A 17,699-nucleotide genomic window follows, 5' to 3' on the forward strand; every position below is an offset into this window, starting at 1 on the left:
CAAAGAATAATTATGTGAAATTTAAAAAAAATCTGACGAAAACGAATTTACGCGACAAATACCTTAAAAAGAAACTTTATTAAATGTGCATTCAAATTTCAAAATTGTAAAAAATAAAAATAACGTAAATAAATTAAAAAATTATGTAAACATTGCAATTTAATTATCGCAGCCGTCACCTGTGGCGCTGCTAGCGCTATTAGTTTTTTAGTATTAAAAAATAAACTCGAATAAAATGGATAAATTATAATCGTCTGCAATATCGCCAGTTTTAATTATATATAAAATAAACATGATAACTGCAGATTAAAAATATGCTATTAGTGAGAGTGTGAATTATGCGGAAAGAGTAAGTAGAGTGTAAATATTTATAATTCTAGCACTATAACCTCAAATTTTCTAGTTGCACTTGGTATACTTTGATTCTTTCCCATTTAATAATAATTTTAAACAATGCAAACAATGTAAATGATTAAAAAACCATATTTTTCAGTTCCAATATATTCAATATATTACTTAAAATTTTAAATTACTTAAAATTAGATTGTAAGATTCAATAACAAAAATATTTTTCAAGTATACATTATTAGGTGATTATAGTTTTTTATTTTATTTTAATTACTCGCATATTTTAAAAATATAAAATAAATAAATACTTATCTCGTAGGAAAAATAATAAATTATTGTCATTTGTTTTTTATAAAATGTCATTGTTTTACAACAATTATACTTGTTGTATTCTTACTTTTGTTTAACGTTTATTTTCTGCAATAAGGAAACTTATTATAATATATTAAAGTGTGTTGATTATTTATTATTAAGGTTGAAAATAATAACCTGATAGTAAATTATTTTCCGTAAAAATTTAGAAAAATGTAAAATAATTGTAACTTTTTTATTTACTAGCAAGCTGAAAGCTAAAACATGGGAAAGAGACAGAAGGCAACGCATGGACACATGCTACAATACACTAGGAGAATTATTACCACCTCATCAAGAAGGGAGAAAACGAAACAAAGTCGAGATTCTTCTTCACGCTACAAAATATATAAGGGACCTACATAATCGCACTGATGAATTGTTTTGTACTCGTGGTACTGCGGCGTACAGTAAGTTTTCTTACGGCAAAAAACTATCTAAAATACAATATAATAATTTACCTAGATAAAAAAAGTGTTTATTTAAATTCAAAATTTTTAGAAGAAGAATTGTCACGATTAAAGAAACTGATAACTCAGTTATTGTCGCATATTCAGTTGCTCTCAACTCTCTTGAAAGAAGCTGGCATCGCTGTACCTGCTGAACCAACTTTAGAAAAAATCTCTCCAAAATTGTCTGATATGAAGGAATGCATTATTAAAGAACAAGGTGAAACAATTATTATAGATTAAAATGATTTTATATCTAATTTATATTTTATTTGTTAGTATTAATTTTTTTACATTTATTATGTAACGTATGTTTAGGTAAAAAACCAGAAAAAGCAAAGCGAAGAAGTCCACTTAAATCAAGTTTGAAGAAGAATTCTCCCAAGTCTTCCGTACGTAAAAATTTTACTGCAAATGACAAAAGTGCTATTGAAAATCAAGAAAATTGTATTAATGGAATAGCAAATAAAGATGATGACTCTCGTAAGGCGAACACTAAATCCTCTGCAAGCACGGTGACAATTTCGGAACAAACTGGTACACTTTGCATTATAATAATTAAAAAAGTATTCTAATAATAATAATAATAATAATAATAATAATAATAATAATATTTAACATTTTTTATTATTATAGACGATGCACAAGTTACTTCAGCACCATATACAGGTATTTTTTTACGAAAAATAAAATAATTTTCATACAATTTTAATTTGTATATATTTGTCAATAACACCATAAAATTATTTCAGGTAAACCAATTAAACGCAAAGCAGTTAAAAGAGCAAAAAAGGAGAAAGTAGAGAAGAAATCATCAACAGCCAATAATGGTTCAATTACAAATCTTCCTCCAGGAGCACTTGTTTTTTCCGGAACAAAATTAATGCCAGTGAATCCCATTATTTTAAACAATTCACAGCAGAATTCGATGATAGTTAATCAGCATTCTACCAGTAATCCAATAATCTTGAATAATACTCAACAGAATCAAATGATTGTTAATCAACAACACACTAATTCCATAATTTTAAACAACGCTCAGCAAAATCAAATGATTGTCGTCCATCCATTGCAAGCGAATCATGTTCAAAATTCTGTTATTTCCTTGCAAAATCAAACGTCAATTCAAAATATTATTCCAAGCACGTCGAAAATTCCACGAATATCAAATTTAGCTAGTGTTTCAACAATTACAGGTGTACAAAATTTACAGAAAACTATAACAAGCGATGATATCGTTAATTTAAAGAATATCGCTGATAATTCAAAAATAGGGGGACATAAAGCAATACTACCAAAATCAGCATTCACAAAGGCAATAACAAAAACGACGATGACTTATAAAGTTCCCATTCCTGCAATTCATAAAGAGAAAGTTATTATTGAAAAGAAGGAGATCGAAACAGAAGAGCGTCCGAAAGGAAAATTATCCAAGTCTTCAAGGAATCAGAAAGAAAAAAATCGTGAAAATTGTGTTTCAGATGATAAGACATCTCTTAAACGAGGTTTAAATGTGACTGATGGTAAGAATCAAGAGACAGATGTCAAGAAACGAAAAGTCACTAAAAGTGCTGTTGATAATGGAAAGTGTTCTCAAGTGAAAATTACAAGTATTGTCGAAATACCAGCAAACTGTAAAACCATTGGAAATATCAAGCAAGCAATTAAACATATAGAACGTGAATCGGAGAAAAAATCAAGTCAAGATTCTTTAGTACCAGATGATTCGCAAGGTGATAAGAATTGTGAATTGGAACAAATAGTTGCAAAGGATTCAGAAGCTGTAGACCAAATGGAAACAAACGTCGATTCAGTGGCGATAGATATTCAACAACAAGGAGAAGAAAATAAATCGCAGAATTTGAAGGAATCTATGGAACCAATTACAGCTTTAGAAGAGACAGATGGAAAGGATAAAATTTCACCTCTTACGTTAGAATCAACGAAACCATCAGTCAATAATGAAGTTACGATAGCAAAAACTAACCAAGACTCTGAAATTGATGACGGATTTGATAATCTTCTGCAACCAAATAACACTGAATCTTTAATCGTCGAAGAGGAAGTACTGCCTGAAAATAATAAAATTATTCTGAATCTCGACACAAATACAACAACAACAATGAAACGGGAATTAAATGATTCTACGTGTAATGATTCTAAGCAAAGTAAATCGTTGCAAGAATCTACTAAAACTTGTAAAGATGATTTGAAACCTCTTTCCTACAATTCAAATAGTAGTTTTATCCCAATAAGTAATAAATCAGAAACACTTCATTCCGATCTATCGAATGACATATTTGCTTCACTTCAAGTTCCTTCCAATTCTCAGAATCCTGAATCAATATCTCCAACAGCCGCATTCTTAATGGCTTTTCCATTAGTTTCCTCCCTCAGTGGAAAGACGGAAGTTCTTGACGAAGAAATAAAAGAGGAATTTAAATATCAAAGTCAAACACCTCCAATGTTGTTGCAAATCGGTGCAATCGAACCAAACAGCTTCAAAATCAAATCTTCGGCAGCAAATGATATTTCGGAAAATAATTCAAAAAATGACAACCAAGAAGATAAATCATCTGATGAAGTAAAATCTCTCTCGAAAGCAATTGAAAAGGAAAGTACTAAAGAGCCCCTAAAAATATCGACAATTATCCATCAATTAACATCAGCATCCCCTACACTAAGCGATGTTGTTAATTCATTTCCCGAAAATTCAAGAAACAGCACGTCTGATAATAACACTGCGAATAATTCTGTTTCAATGATTAATGAATCTTTGATTTGTCAAGTTTCAGCAGCTACAAACGAGAAATCCTTAAACTATGTCTCTGCTAAAAATGATATTTTAACAATTTCTCCAGATTCATTAACTCCAAACAAAAATGTGATTCCTATGAAATACGATGACAGTCAGTATTTAAAGTCTCACAATGAAATAGAATCGAAGAAAAATCCTCACTATGACTTCCATTCAGAAATTCCCACTTCAACCACAGATGCGTTTAATCCCCAAGAAAATAACGTATCTTTTATCAATCCAGATAATAAAAACGTCACCTTTCCAAACACAACCAATGAATCTGAACGTATTTGTCCAGAAGTTAAGTTGCAAGAAATATCATCAACATCATCATCGCCATCTTCATCATCATTAGCATCATTGTCATCAATGTGTCAAAAAGAGAAGATTGACGTCAATTTACAAAATAATTCCACTCCCGAGCAAATGCACTCGAAAATTCCCGAAAGAATCCAACTGAATGTCCTTGACTCCCACAATATTCGAGAATACGATTCTTTTAATACTATTTTAAGCTCCAATTGTCCAAGTAAAATCATTCAAACAAATAATTCCATTCAAATTGAAAATGCATCAACAAGTGTGGTGGAATCAAATTCACAAAATATTAATAATCCAACGAGTCACCACGACTGTCACAAAACTGTCGAGGCATTCACCGTGACAAATACTCAACTTCCATTTGAAACACCTACAATTTATCCCACCACCAGTAAGCAATCAACCAATCTCAATAAATTGGAGCAGAAAAATGAAATTTTCTCAACGAAAAAAGTGGAGACGAATGAATTATCACAAAATATATACGATAAGAATAAATTAAATGACAAGAAACCTCAATCAAATGATTCTGAATCAAGCATTCGAAACACTTATCAAGGAAAATCAGAGGAATCAATCTCTTACATTGTACCACCATTTGGGAAAAGTGAAAAGAAAATGGCAACTTCTACTGAAATTTTAAATGATAAAAATATTATATTAAATTCTTATTCACAGCAACAATTTATTGCTACTTCCAATTATGAAGAAAATACAATTTCTAAAACTCAAGCAACTACTACAGTTGCTCAAAATAGTTCAAATTTCAGTATTGTTTCATGGACCACCTTCTCCCCCGCTACTGGAAATAATAATAATAATAATAATCCAAGTAATAATAGCAATAATAATAATAATCTTGTTCAATTTGATCAAGGAAATGATGCCATCCAATCGAAAACAATTGGCGAGAATTTCAATTACCTTCCCATCAATAAAGAGAGTTTTCCCAATACATTACCAATAACTTCAACATATTCCTCAGATCCGCAATCTTCCGGTTTTGACAAGTCCAGAAATAAACAATCACCCGAAATGCCAAAAAGATCATATTTGGACAACACGAAAACTCGAAATGTTCGCTCCATTCCCACTCTTCAAAAGCAAAATCGATCCCATCAGACTCAACATCAAAATCATTCGCAAAATCGTAGTCAAAATCAGAATCCGCCGCAAAATCTGCCTCAAAACAATGCACAGAATCAAACCCATACGCAAAATCAAAATCATTCTCAAAACCATAGTCAAACACAAAATCCAAATCACACTCAAAATACCATCGCAAATGAGTATAAATTTGTGAACGATGGTAAAAATAAAATAAAGTACACGGAACTCGACTACATGCAGAATGATTATTCGGGAATTGATAGTCGACAGCAGCAACATGCTTTGAAAATTTCAACTCAACTGGCACCGACGAAGCAGCAGGACAAGAATTACATAATGCCTGACTATGGAATGCAAACACATTTCGACACGGATCCCCAACAAATGCGATACAACATCGAGGTCTATGCGAATTCCAATTTTAAATACGACAAAACTCAACAGCACCAACAAAAATATCAGTCTTCTAGTCAGGTGAATATTCTTCAACAGGAAAATGCGAATTACAATCCCGCCAATAAACAGACCCAACAACAGCAACAGCAAACTTCCGTCAAGTCCAAGACTCAGCTTCAGCAAATCCAACAGCAAAATACCGCTCGGCCTCCTGTCAACTGGATGATGACTCCAGAAATTAAACACAATTCCAATATCACCGACATCATTCTGCCGCCGATTGGCAAGGATCTCGATTTTTGTCAAAACAATCTCTTCTCACAAACTCCATCCTACAATCAAAGTACTTCAAATCAGTTTTACAACAATTACGATGTAACTACTCACGGCTTTCCAAATATTTCCGTTCTCCAAACGGATCCAAAGAGAATGGATGCAAACTTCTATCCGGAGGAGCAACCCTTCTCTTGGTCTCCCACTAAAAATATTACCCAAAATGACCCAACTCAGACTATAAAGCCGATTGATCATCAAATAGTTCCCTCGACTTTGCCCACTTTGGTCGGCGATTTAGCTTTGGGAACGAATCTCCCAGAGAAACAAAACTTTCTCTTCGGGCAAATGCCCATCAGAAGTTCGAACAACGAGCAAAAGGATCAAGCCAAAGAGAAGAGACTTTCGGAAGATCAAAGAGAGTTTCAGATGATAAACACGAACGTTCAGCACACTTCGCAGGGAATGTCCTTCTTGTCCGTTAGTCAACTCGTGGAGCACGAAAAGGAAAAGAACCTTCACCAACAGCAACAACAGCTTCCCCAACAACAACAGCAGCAGCAGCACCAACAAACGCGAAAACACCAGCGAAAGAGCAATACAAGTCCGAGAAACAGTGCCAAGCGTCAGCTCGAACTCCGAAAACAAAGTGTCCACGAACTACAACGCGAAGAACACAAGTCCACCTTCGATCAAAGTTACCAACAACAAGGGAAGTATCAACAAAACGACATTCACTGGCGGAGCAGAAACTGCAAGAGCAACTACACAGCGGAAGCTCTAATCAGCACGAACACCAGTGTCAACGAGACAAGCGACAAGAATTCGGCCAAATACACCAACTACTCTCAAAACAAATTCCCGACCGATCCAATGATGTCAATCAACTACTTCTCGAACGTCGACGACGCCAGCGGGTACGGCCAAGTCGTCAACCAGAATTTCAACCACTCGTACGGTTATACCTCGAATACGAACATATACCCGACCAGTAACTTCATCACAAGTATCTCAAACACTCCAACAAATTACATGATGCCACTTCACGAGAACTCGGACTATTTGGAAGCAAACAACTTCCTGCTACAACCACCAACCACCTCGAACATTACCACCCCAACTCTGGCGAACAAAAATCATCAACACATTCCCGCCAGCAAACACCAGAATTGTACAGACAAACGTCTCTACCCTTCGACGCAGAAGAAGGGAAAACGCAAAAACGACGGAGTGCAGAATTTCGAACTGCCTCTGTCGGGTATCACTTCCCCATTGGACGAGTATCATCATACGACACATTTTCTTCCGCCGCACGCGAACCCTCTGTATCAGAATCACCCTCAGGCGAACGTCTATCCGAAGCCGATGAATGCGCTGGCACCGCCACCTCCACCGCTGCCTCCGGCACCACCGTCGTCGGCGTCGCTTCCACCGGCGATTCCCTCCGGGAATGGCATTCCTTCCACGTCGGGGATATCTTCCAGCAATCCCATGACCGTTGGCCATCATCCCTCGGGCACCAGTCTCATCAACTTTAACTTGAGCACCATATTTCCTGAAATGAACGACAAGGTATGTTCTCCGCTTTTTTACAAGTCATGCCCCAAATAAAATACGTTATTAATTTTTCTTCTCTCTTTCTTTAGAATTGCTACAAGTCTTCTGCCAATGAAATTCAGCCTGGATTGGTGCAGTCTTCCACACACGCGCCCACGAGTTATCCTCAACGCTCCAGTTATACAAATTCACTAGTTCACATGTCGCAGGTATATTTTTAATTCACAAAAATCGCATACATATAGGGCACGAATTAGGTCCGTAAATCCAATAAAAGTCCGTTTTCTTTAAAAAAAAGTCCGTCAAGTCCGTAATTTGATTCAAAAAGGACGAAAAGTATTCGTAAATTGTACGATATAATTTGGATAATTTTAGAGAAATTACAATTGCAGAAATTCAATTATTTTCAAAAGTAATAAAATTCTTATCGCAAAAATTCAATTTCAAAATTTTTAAAAAATTCTCATCAAAATTTCAATTATCTTTTTAAATAATTAAATACTTCTCCAAAATTCAATTATTTTCAAAAAATTTTCTCAATTCAATGATTTTCAATATCTACTATTTTCATAAAATTTTCCAAAAGAATTCAATTATTTAAAACAAAATTTAATAAATTTCTACACAAATCTTTAATTATTGTCAAAAAATAATAAAAGTTTCACAGGAATTTCATTATTTACAATTTTTTTTTATAAATTTCTTCCCAATAATGCAAATTATTTTCGTAAATAATAAATTTTTTACAGGGATTCAATTATTTTTGTAAATAATCAATTTTTTTTTTAAATTCAATTATTTTCATAAATAGAATAGAATTTATTGCAGAATTTCAATTATTATTATTATTACAATTTTTATCGATTTCCTCGAAAAAATTCTTTAAAATTTTATTAAAATTCGTCAAAAAAATTCAATTATTTAAAAATGTATTGGAAACTTTTTATGAGAATTCAATTTTAGGAAAAAAGCAATAATTCAATAAATTGTTTTTTTGTATTTAAATACAATTGAATTCTAGTAGAATTTTCTCATAAAAATTGATTTAAAAATGGATTTCAGTTAAAATTTTAGATTATAATTGAATATTAAAAGCATTAGAGCTTGAATTTTTAGAAGTAATTGAACTTTGAAAAGGTTTCAGATTAAAATCTATAAAAATTTGAATTTTTCATATTTTTAACTAACAATTCTGTAGAATTAATTTTTTTTTAGAAAGTTTAATTGCCGATTTTTCTTTGAAATTATTTGAAGTTTTTATTTTCTAATATATATATATATTTAATTGAAGAATTTACGAATAATTGAAATTTTGTAAAATTGAAAATTGTAAACAAATGAATTTGAAAATTCTCAAAGAACTTTTTTAAAAATTAATAAAAGTAATTGATTTATAGAAGATGTTTAGTTAAAAACACGAACAAAATATTTAATTTTGGAAAAGTTACTAATTATTGCAGAAATTCAATTATTTTCAAGAGTAATAACATTTTTCACAGAAATTAAATATTGTTCAAAAATAATAAATTTCTTCTTAGAAAATTAATTATTTTAAAATATTTGTAAGTAATTCTGCAAAGAATTTAATTATTTTGATAAACAATCAGATTCTTCCCATAAAATCAATTTTTTTAAAATACTTTTCCAAAATTCAATTATTTTGATAAAATATCAAAATTCAATTATTTGAAAACAAGAATTCAATTATTTTGATAAATATCAAAATTCATCACCAGAATTAAATTCTTTTGAAAAGTAATAAAATACTTTGCAAAAATTAAATTATTTTAAAAATTTTTAAAAAATTCAATTATTTAATAAATTATTTATTTGCATTTTATTTGTATTTAAATAATTGAATTCTAGTATCTAGTATCTAATAAAAATTGATTTCAAAATGAAATTCAGTTTAAATTTTAGATAATAATTGAATATTAAAAGCAATATAGCGTGAATTTTTAAAAATAATTGAATTTTGAAATTAATTTTTTTGAAAAAGTTGTCGTAAAATTGAATAGTGTAAACAAATGGATTTGAAAATTGCTAAAGAACTTTTTCGAAAATTATTAAAAAGAATTGATTTAAAGAAGAATTTTAGTTAAAAATGCTTGAAATCATCTTTAATAAATTATCATAAAACATGAAGAAATCGATGACTCCGAGTCGAAGACTCGGAGTTATCGATATCATCATGTTTTATAGTTTGGGAAAATTTAATTTATAGTTTTAAGAAAAATTTTCTCTTATTTGACTCGGACTGGTTATATTTTTGTCAGTAATTGGTCCGTAATTTTTCATTTTTGGTCCGTAAAGTCCGTATTTTTAAATACTTTCACTGGTTCGAGCCCTGAGTATAAGATAAAAATAAAAGAATTTTTTTTTTAATAAATCGTTCATTTTTCATCAGGTTCCTGAAACAATGCAATTTACCAGCGACGTGCCGCCGCCGCCTCCACCACCACCTTTATCGGGCGTCGTTCATTACAAGAATCCTTGACGAACATCGCAAAAGTATCGGCATTGTCGAGGAAAGGAAAAGCAAAATGTCAAACACTCTGAAAACACAATGGTGCTCAATGATGTTTTGTATAAAAATGTATATAGTTAGAGCTCAGCTTTAATATTGTTATTAGAAATAATAATAATAATAATAATTATTATTATTATTATTATTATTATTATAGAAACATAAAATACCAAGTATTTTAAATATTATTAAATTATTATATATTATTCATTGTGATTCATCTTTCAATCAACAATGTACATAAAGACAATATCTCAGACTAGTGCGAACAAGCCGAGAAACAAATTTATTTCAAATAATTATATGAATATAATTCTTTATAATTATTTATAATTCTTTAAATCAATTAAAAGTTAATTTCATAAAATCAATGATTCACTTGTTTGTCATTTTTTTCAACAAAAATTCCGGTTAATTCCACGTTTCAAAAAGAGTTTAGATTTTTATTGGGCTTACATTTTTAATTAAATATATATGATTCAGTTGAATTCAATTCAACTGACAACTTTTTCAATGAATCATTAAATTATACGACAAACATTATGGAAAAGTTAATAAGTGACAATAATCAATTGGTGTCAAACTGTTGTGATTGTTTTGACCTTTACACTGCAAGCCAATTCATTTTGAAAAATTTCAATAATTAATTAATGTGTTCAACATTGGGAAAACAAACTTTTACCTTTTGTGATCTCTTAGAACAAGAAATTAATTTTTGACACTTTCAAAACATTCGAGTTGAATGATTGACAGCGATAATGTAGAAATATATTGATAAAATGAGATTACAGATATAAATGGAAGGGGAAGACAAGAGGGAGATACTACTAGAATATGAACGAGAGAAAATTACAGGGAAATCAGTCTACGTCGTACAATAATAAAATATGTTATATAGTATATAGATATAAGGAAATTTTGTGTTTTTACTGTGATTTTTATTATTTTCGTCTTTTGTAATGACAGTGAATTCGAAGGATCAGAATCATCAGAAGTGTAATTTATTAAAAAATTTAGTTCATCAGAAGAGTGAGGGTAAATTAAACATTACGAACTTTTATTCGCATTACTAAATTATGTAATGAATTTAGTTGGAGACTGATTTTAGTTAAATGCAATTTTTGGAAATTACAATTGGAAATAATTTCCACATAGAAACGAACCTCTAGCAATTTTATTTTGATCTCAATTTTCTAAAACTGGTTCAGATTTCTCTAAATGTTTTAATTAAAACAACTAATGTTATTTTTAATTAACATTGTAGATTTAAACTCATTTTCTTCTAAATTAGATTTTTGGCACTTGTAAATTTGAATCTCTACAACTTGCGAATTTTTCTCTTGGGGAGAAGACAGTAAATTGTTCGAAATTTAATCAAGTCCAATAGTGCCAAAGTGGTCCTTTTTTGCGGACATTTTTTTAAGCCATTTTAAACTTATGAAAGAATTAATATTGCAAGCGGTTTTTTTTGTTCATGCAAGATTATAATTATTTATAATATTTTGCAGAAAAAAAAGAAAAACTTGTTGATGAAGATTTGCAATGCAGAATGAATTGCGATAATTTACAAGAACGTTTTCAAGTAAGTATAAAAAATATTTAATAAAATATTTAATAAAAGGAAAATTGATTCTAAAATCCATTTTATCACATATTTTCTACTCAATAATAATGTGAAAAAAATACATACAGACTTCGCACTCGATAATAATTTTAAAAAAGTAGCATTCAAATTAAAAAAAGTAGTAAAAAAGTAGCTATCGTATTTTATTAAATTTTTTTGAAAATAATTGAATTCCTAAAAGCATTTTATTATTTATGAAAATAATTAAATTCTTGCGAACGATTTCATTAGAATTTTTTAAAATAATTATTGAATCTTCAAGAAGAATTTTATTACTTTTAAAAATAATTGAATTCTTGTGATGAATATTGTTATTTATGAAAATAATTGAATTTTACAAAGAATTTTATTAAAAGGGCTCAAAATAATTTAATTTTCGGGAATAATTTTGTTATTTCTTGACATAATTGAATTCTTTCCAAGATTTATGTAAATAATTGAATTTTTATTAAAATGCCTCAAAATAATTAAGTTTTCGGGAATAATTGAATTTTTTCCAAAAATTATTATTTATGTAAATAATTGAATTCTTGGGAAGAATTTTATTAAAATCTAACAGAATAATTGAATTATTTTTAAAAAATTTAATTAAAATTGTACTTAAAATAATTGATTTCTATCGAACAATTTTATTAAAATATTTGAAGATAATATTGAATTCCTGTCAAAAATTTTAATCTTTTTGTAAATATACTTGAATTTTTTCAAAGAATTAAAAAAAAAATTTTTTTAAGTAATTGATTTCTTCGAGGAATTGAAATTTTCTATTAATTAATTTAAAATAGTATTAAAAATAATTAAAATTCTTTGATGATTTTTATTATTTATGAAAATAATTGAATTATTGTGAAGAATTGTATAAAAAATTTTGTTAAATAATTGATTTTTACGAATTTAAAGTAGTGGAATTAATAAAAAAAACAAAAGGAAAAAAATAGTAGGTTTTAGTAGACGAGTGCGAAGCTTGATACATATTGTGTAGAAAAAGGTGAATAAAAATATGAATATTAACTTATTAAGTAAAATACCTAGAAAAGAAAAAATTGTTTAAATTTGAAAAAAAATAATTATTCCAACTTTCTTAGGATCTGAGTGATAGGCTTAACGATTTAAGAAATAATTTAATTAATAAGCAAATAGAAGCCACAAAATCGGAGAATATAGCAAGAAAGGATTTCCCGGATTCAGATAAATACAGTGATAGAAGGTAGAAAATTTTTCCGTCTTTAAAATATGAATTCGAATTTCACAAATTAAGGAAATGAAAATAAAAAAATCTCTACTATAAAATGTATTTAATAGTAAAATTATCACAATTACTTCTTACTTCTGTAGGAAAACTAGAAAGGATGGAGTCCTGCCGGAAAAAGAATTTCTTCCGCGAAATTCCCTCCTCACGGATTTATTTGAGATCCAGCATATCAAAACAATTTACAACATTTTCATAGTGATTCTTATACTTCTATTTATGAGTACTGCCATTCATGACATTATGGAAACTGGAACGTAAATAGAACAAAAAATTACCAGAAATATTTCATTTTCATTTTAATTGAAAATAAAGTGCACTGAAAAAAATTGATTTGATTCAAATAATTAAATTGACTATTATTAATTAAATATTTACTTGAATCAAATAATATTTATTGGAGTCAATTATATGGTATTTGAACCAATAATTTCAGTATTTGAAGCAAATATAAACTGAACCATTTAATTGACTCCAATAAATATTATTTGATGCAATTAAATATTTAATTGATAATAGTCAATTAATCGGTTATTTGAATCAAATAAACTTTTTTTTTCAGTGTGGATTTTTACTAAATCTAACAAAAAGACATTAATTTCAGAGTACAACTTGGCATTCAAACAATAATTACAGCTTTCGGTAAAATGCCAATAGTTATTTACACTTGGATTGGAATGACAGCGTCAACATTTTTACTTTATTCCAGTTTTGCATTTTGGGCTCATAAACGCTTAGATTTCCAGCCAAAATGTAAATACATACATTTATTATGAAATTTTTTGACAATTTTATTTATTATAAATACTTATTTAAAGTGATGTAAAACAAATTGTTTTTCAGCCTATTCGTTAAAAATTTTGGATTATGGAGCACTAACGTCTTTTATCGTCTTTCAAATTACATTTATTATTTTTCCAACAAAATCTATTTTTGAAGAGGATCTCCCCCCTGCATCCAGTTTAATAGTAATAATGGAGCAGGTAATTAATTCACACATTTAGAAATTAATTTACTTATTGAAATAATTTTCTTTTAATTCCAATTAGATAAACTAGAATTTTAAGAAAGATGAAAAGTTGATTCTTATCAAAATATATTTCTTTAACATGGAATTATTGTATCTTATCACTGACACATTGAAAAATTGCATATTTAAATTTATAACAAAAGAAAAAGTTGTTTCGAAACAAGTTTGACAATACATGTGCAATAAAAAATCATTGTATAGTATTCAAAGTTTAAAGTTCAGGAGAATCGTTGTAAAGAAAAAAAATGTAGTTGTCGATTAAGATTCAAGACAATTTTATCTTATTATAATACCGTCGTGATAAATTTCTGATAGCAATTTTACGTAATTATAAATTATCAATTATCAAAAAAGATTCAATCAACGATTCAATAATATAGGCACTATAGTGACATTCAACCTCCGAAAGTTAATTATTATTAATATAATAGCAAATGAATTTTAGGTTCGCATGTTAATGAAGTCTCACGCATTTGTGAGAAGCAATGCTCCAAGAGTGTTGTCATTCAAGTCTCACACGGAGAAAGAAGAAATTTTATGTCCCGGTTTTTCAAAGTTTTTGTACTTTATGTTCGCGCCAACTTTAGTGTATCGTGATAGTTATCCCAGGTAAGAAAGTTAATTTAACAAAGTCGAAAATTATGTTACACTCACGAATACCTTTCAATGCTTTCAGAACCAAAGAAATTCGTTGGAAAGTCGTCGTGTGGCATTACACGGAAGTTGTCCTCGTCATATTTTATGTTGCATTCCTTTGTGAACGTTTCCTAATGACTGCATTCAAACAATTTGGTGTTCAACCCGCTAATCCCGGAATACTCGTCCATAATATATTCAGCAACATGATGCCTGGAATATTAGTGTTTCTCTGTGGTTTTTATTGTCTCCTTCATTCCTGGATGAATGGATCGGCCGAACTTCTTCAGTTTGCTGACAGAATGTTCTACAAGGTAGAAAAAGTTGATTAAAATTTTCGTCAATAAATTTTCGAATATGATTCAAACTTTCGTCAATAAATCTAGAAAACAAATATTAGAAAATTAGAATAATACTAGAATATAAAACATTTTCGTTTTACTCACAGGACTGGTGGAACTCGACATCCTACAGCACCTACTATCGTACCTGGAACATTGTCGTGCACGATTGGCTCTACAATTACATTTACAAGGACATGTACGAGGTTGTTGCTCGGAAAAATAAGATTCTCTCAACAATCACTGTCTTCATGGTGTCGGCATTGTTTCACGAATACATCATGGCCGTTGGATTCCGCTTCTTCTATCCCGTGATGCTGATCATGTTCGGGGGATTCGGCATGTGCCTTGTTTTCATTCCCAAGGAAAATACAAAGTCGAATGGCAACATTTTCCTCTGGCTGTCACTTTGCATCGGCACTGGTTTAATGTTGAGTCTCTACGCGATGGAATTTTACGCTCGAATCAATTGTGCCCCTCGCGACAATAAGGTTCTTGACTTCTTCTTACCAAGAAGTTGGTTCTGTCGAAAACAATCTCTCCCGTCTAATTTATAAAATCGATTCGCGATAGTATTCGTTAAATATAAAATCCAATTATTTTTTACAAAAAGAAGTAAGTTTATTCGAGTCTTACATATATTTTTGTCATTACACCTAACGATAAAGGTAGAACAATATAATAATTATATACAATAATTCATATATATATATATATATATCTTCTCTATACAAATTAATTTATGACCTTTATGTATAAATGTATATTTGTACCTATTTAAACAAGGCGATTCGAGACAATATTCGATTAATCAACAATTGAAAGAAAATTTTAAGAGACCTTGAGGTAGTTCCAAGTAGCCAAGGAATTGATAAAACTATTATTATTATTCACTTTTTTAAATTAAAAATTAAAAAGTTTAAATTTCTCGGATCGTCCTGTATTCTGACAATTTGTCTTTTATTTATGGCAGAGTTAAAGGCCAAACAGTGGACACTAATTACTATCAGTGTTTCTTTGTTTTAATTCATCTTTGTCGATCGATGATAAGGCTGAACAGTTTAGCAAGTTACACACTGATGAACGTAAATTTTCTTTTCTAATCGTCAAAATCAATTTACTCTAATTTAACTAGTTCTTTTTTAAAAATTTCTTTTTCAAAAAATTCTTTTTTAAATACTTCTCAAATTTAGAATTTCGTTTAGACACAATTCGAATGTAATGAAAAAAAAAGGTTATGAATAATTTTTATCTTTCAGTAGTACAGGTGAAGAAAAATTATTAGCGTAAACTTAGTAACAATGGTGGAATATGTGATATTAAAATGATTGTCTAGCCGTTCGAGACGACAGTATTTTCTTTTATCTCCATATAAAACAGAAATAAAAATTATCTACATATTTATTAACTCTTGTTGCTTTTCATCTCTGAATATTTTATTCAAACTGTATAATTTTATAAATAAGATACAAAAAACTTGAAAAATAAATTTATTATTTCGAATGTTAAAAATAAACTATTTAAAAAATCTAAAAATTTGAAGAAAATATTTGAGATAAAAATAATTATACGAAAGAGTTAAAAATTAAATAAAGAGAATTAATTAATAATTATTTTAAAAGCAATGATAAAAAGAAGCTATTTCGTGTGAAAGTTGAAAGAAATGAAAAAAATATATTAATTAATTTTTTGTATAAATGACATTAAAATTCTATGGCCTACTATTTAGTGCAATATTAATTTATTCCAAAGTTGTCGAAAATTAAAAAAATTGTATCTAAATCTAAATTGATGATAATTTTCGTATATTGAATTTTACAGGTTTGACGAAATACCCATTGAAAAAGATTTGCAAAATTAAAAAAAGATAAATTTTGAATACTCTTTTAATTTTTTCCAAAAATAATCAGAGTTTCCTGACGTTGAAAAATATTAATTGAATTCTAGGCAAAAATATTGTTTCCTTAAAAAACTTAAATTTATAATAATTATATTCTATGTTATGTAGAATTTAGTTGTAATTCTTAGTACCTAAATATTTGTATATTTGTATCTTGTAATTTGAAATTGAAAAATTAATATAACTTCTTCGTTGAGTTTACCAGAAATTAAGGGGAGACACTAACTTTATTTTTGACTCCTTTAAAATTAAATTATTTAACGAGATGATATTTTTTCTTTCATCATTTCATTAAAAATTAAAATTAAAATTTTTTGACCATATTACGATGGTCAAAAATATTTAATTTTAACTTTTGAAGAGGTTAGAATTTTTTTCTTTTCACATTAAATGTATATTAATTTTACCAAAGAGATTTTCAGAAAGAATCTGACGTACAGTCGAAACAAAAGTCATAATTTCGTAATTAGAAAGAAAAAGACAAATTAAATTTTAAATACGTGGTAAAAGTGGGAAAAATCTAATTTTGAACATTTAAAACGATTGAAAGTTGCATTTGAACAAAAATTAAGTACAATTTTGTCAATAAGAAATATTTGTTAAATTTTAGGTAATTTTACTTAAATCATTTATTATAAAATTATAATTTTTATTCAAATTGTTCAAAATGTAGAAAATTAAATTTCTTACGCTTTTTTCAAAAGGAATTTAAAATTTAATGTCACTCTCTCTTTTAAAATACGCTGTAAAAAAATTTTTCTGTAGATTCACAGTTTTTTACGGAATT

At 28.8% G+C, this 17,699-nt stretch overlaps 2 protein-coding genes across 2 annotated transcripts; both read left to right on the forward strand.

Annotated features, from left to right (window-relative positions):
• The first annotated feature begins 56 nt into the window (after positions 1-56).
• On the forward strand, positions 57-11,167 carry LOC122508157 (probable WRKY transcription factor protein 1). The gene is made up of 8 exons (XM_043621294.1): positions 57-349; positions 907-1,109; positions 1,201-1,368; positions 1,467-1,685; positions 1,785-1,817; positions 1,901-7,620; positions 7,695-7,814; positions 10,013-11,167. Exons 1-8 carry the CDS (start codon positions 339-341, stop codon positions 10,100-10,102), a joined length of 6,564 nt encoding a protein of 2,187 aa, XP_043477229.1. The 5' UTR covers positions 57-338; the 3' UTR covers positions 10,103-11,167.
• On the forward strand, positions 11,037-16,416 carry LOC122508158 (sterol O-acyltransferase 1). Its single transcript, XM_043621295.1, has 9 exons — positions 11,037-11,167; positions 11,641-11,714; positions 12,842-12,963; positions 13,092-13,262; positions 13,610-13,758; positions 13,849-13,988; positions 14,481-14,644; positions 14,712-14,985; positions 15,120-16,416. The coding sequence occupies exons 1-9, from the start codon at positions 11,092-11,094 to the stop codon at positions 15,567-15,569; spliced, it is 1,620 nt and encodes a 539-aa protein (XP_043477230.1). The 5' UTR covers positions 11,037-11,091; the 3' UTR covers positions 15,570-16,416.
• Positions 16,417-17,699: the final 1,283 nt, after the last annotated feature.

The sequence above is a fragment of the Leptopilina heterotoma genome, unplaced genomic scaffold (assembly GCF_015476425.1).
Source record: "Leptopilina heterotoma isolate Lh14 unplaced genomic scaffold, ASM1547642v1 Lhet_53, whole genome shotgun sequence".
In the NCBI taxonomy this organism is placed as follows: Eukaryota; Metazoa; Arthropoda; class Insecta; order Hymenoptera; family Figitidae; genus Leptopilina; species Leptopilina heterotoma.

Bases quoted from the DNA above. Each gene is read 5' to 3' on its own strand.
- LOC122508157 (XM_043621294.1), top strand. The intron at 1,110-1,200 runs GTAAGTTTTCTT...CAAAATTTTTAG, and splicing joins TCGTGGTACTGCGGCGTACA to AAGAAGAATTGTCACGATTA. The intron at 7,815-10,012 runs GTATATTTTTAA...ATTTTTCATCAG, and splicing joins CACTAGTTCACATGTCGCAG to GTTCCTGAAACAATGCAATT.
- LOC122508158 (XM_043621295.1), top strand. From the start codon at position 11,092: ATGACAGTGAATTCGAAGGATCAGAATCATCAGAAGTGTAATTTATTA. The intron at 13,759-13,848 runs GTAAATACATAC...ATTGTTTTTCAG, and splicing joins CTTAGATTTCCAGCCAAAAT to CCTATTCGTTAAAAATTTTG. The intron at 14,645-14,711 runs GTAAGAAAGTTA...CAATGCTTTCAG, and splicing joins TATCGTGATAGTTATCCCAG to AACCAAAGAAATTCGTTGGA.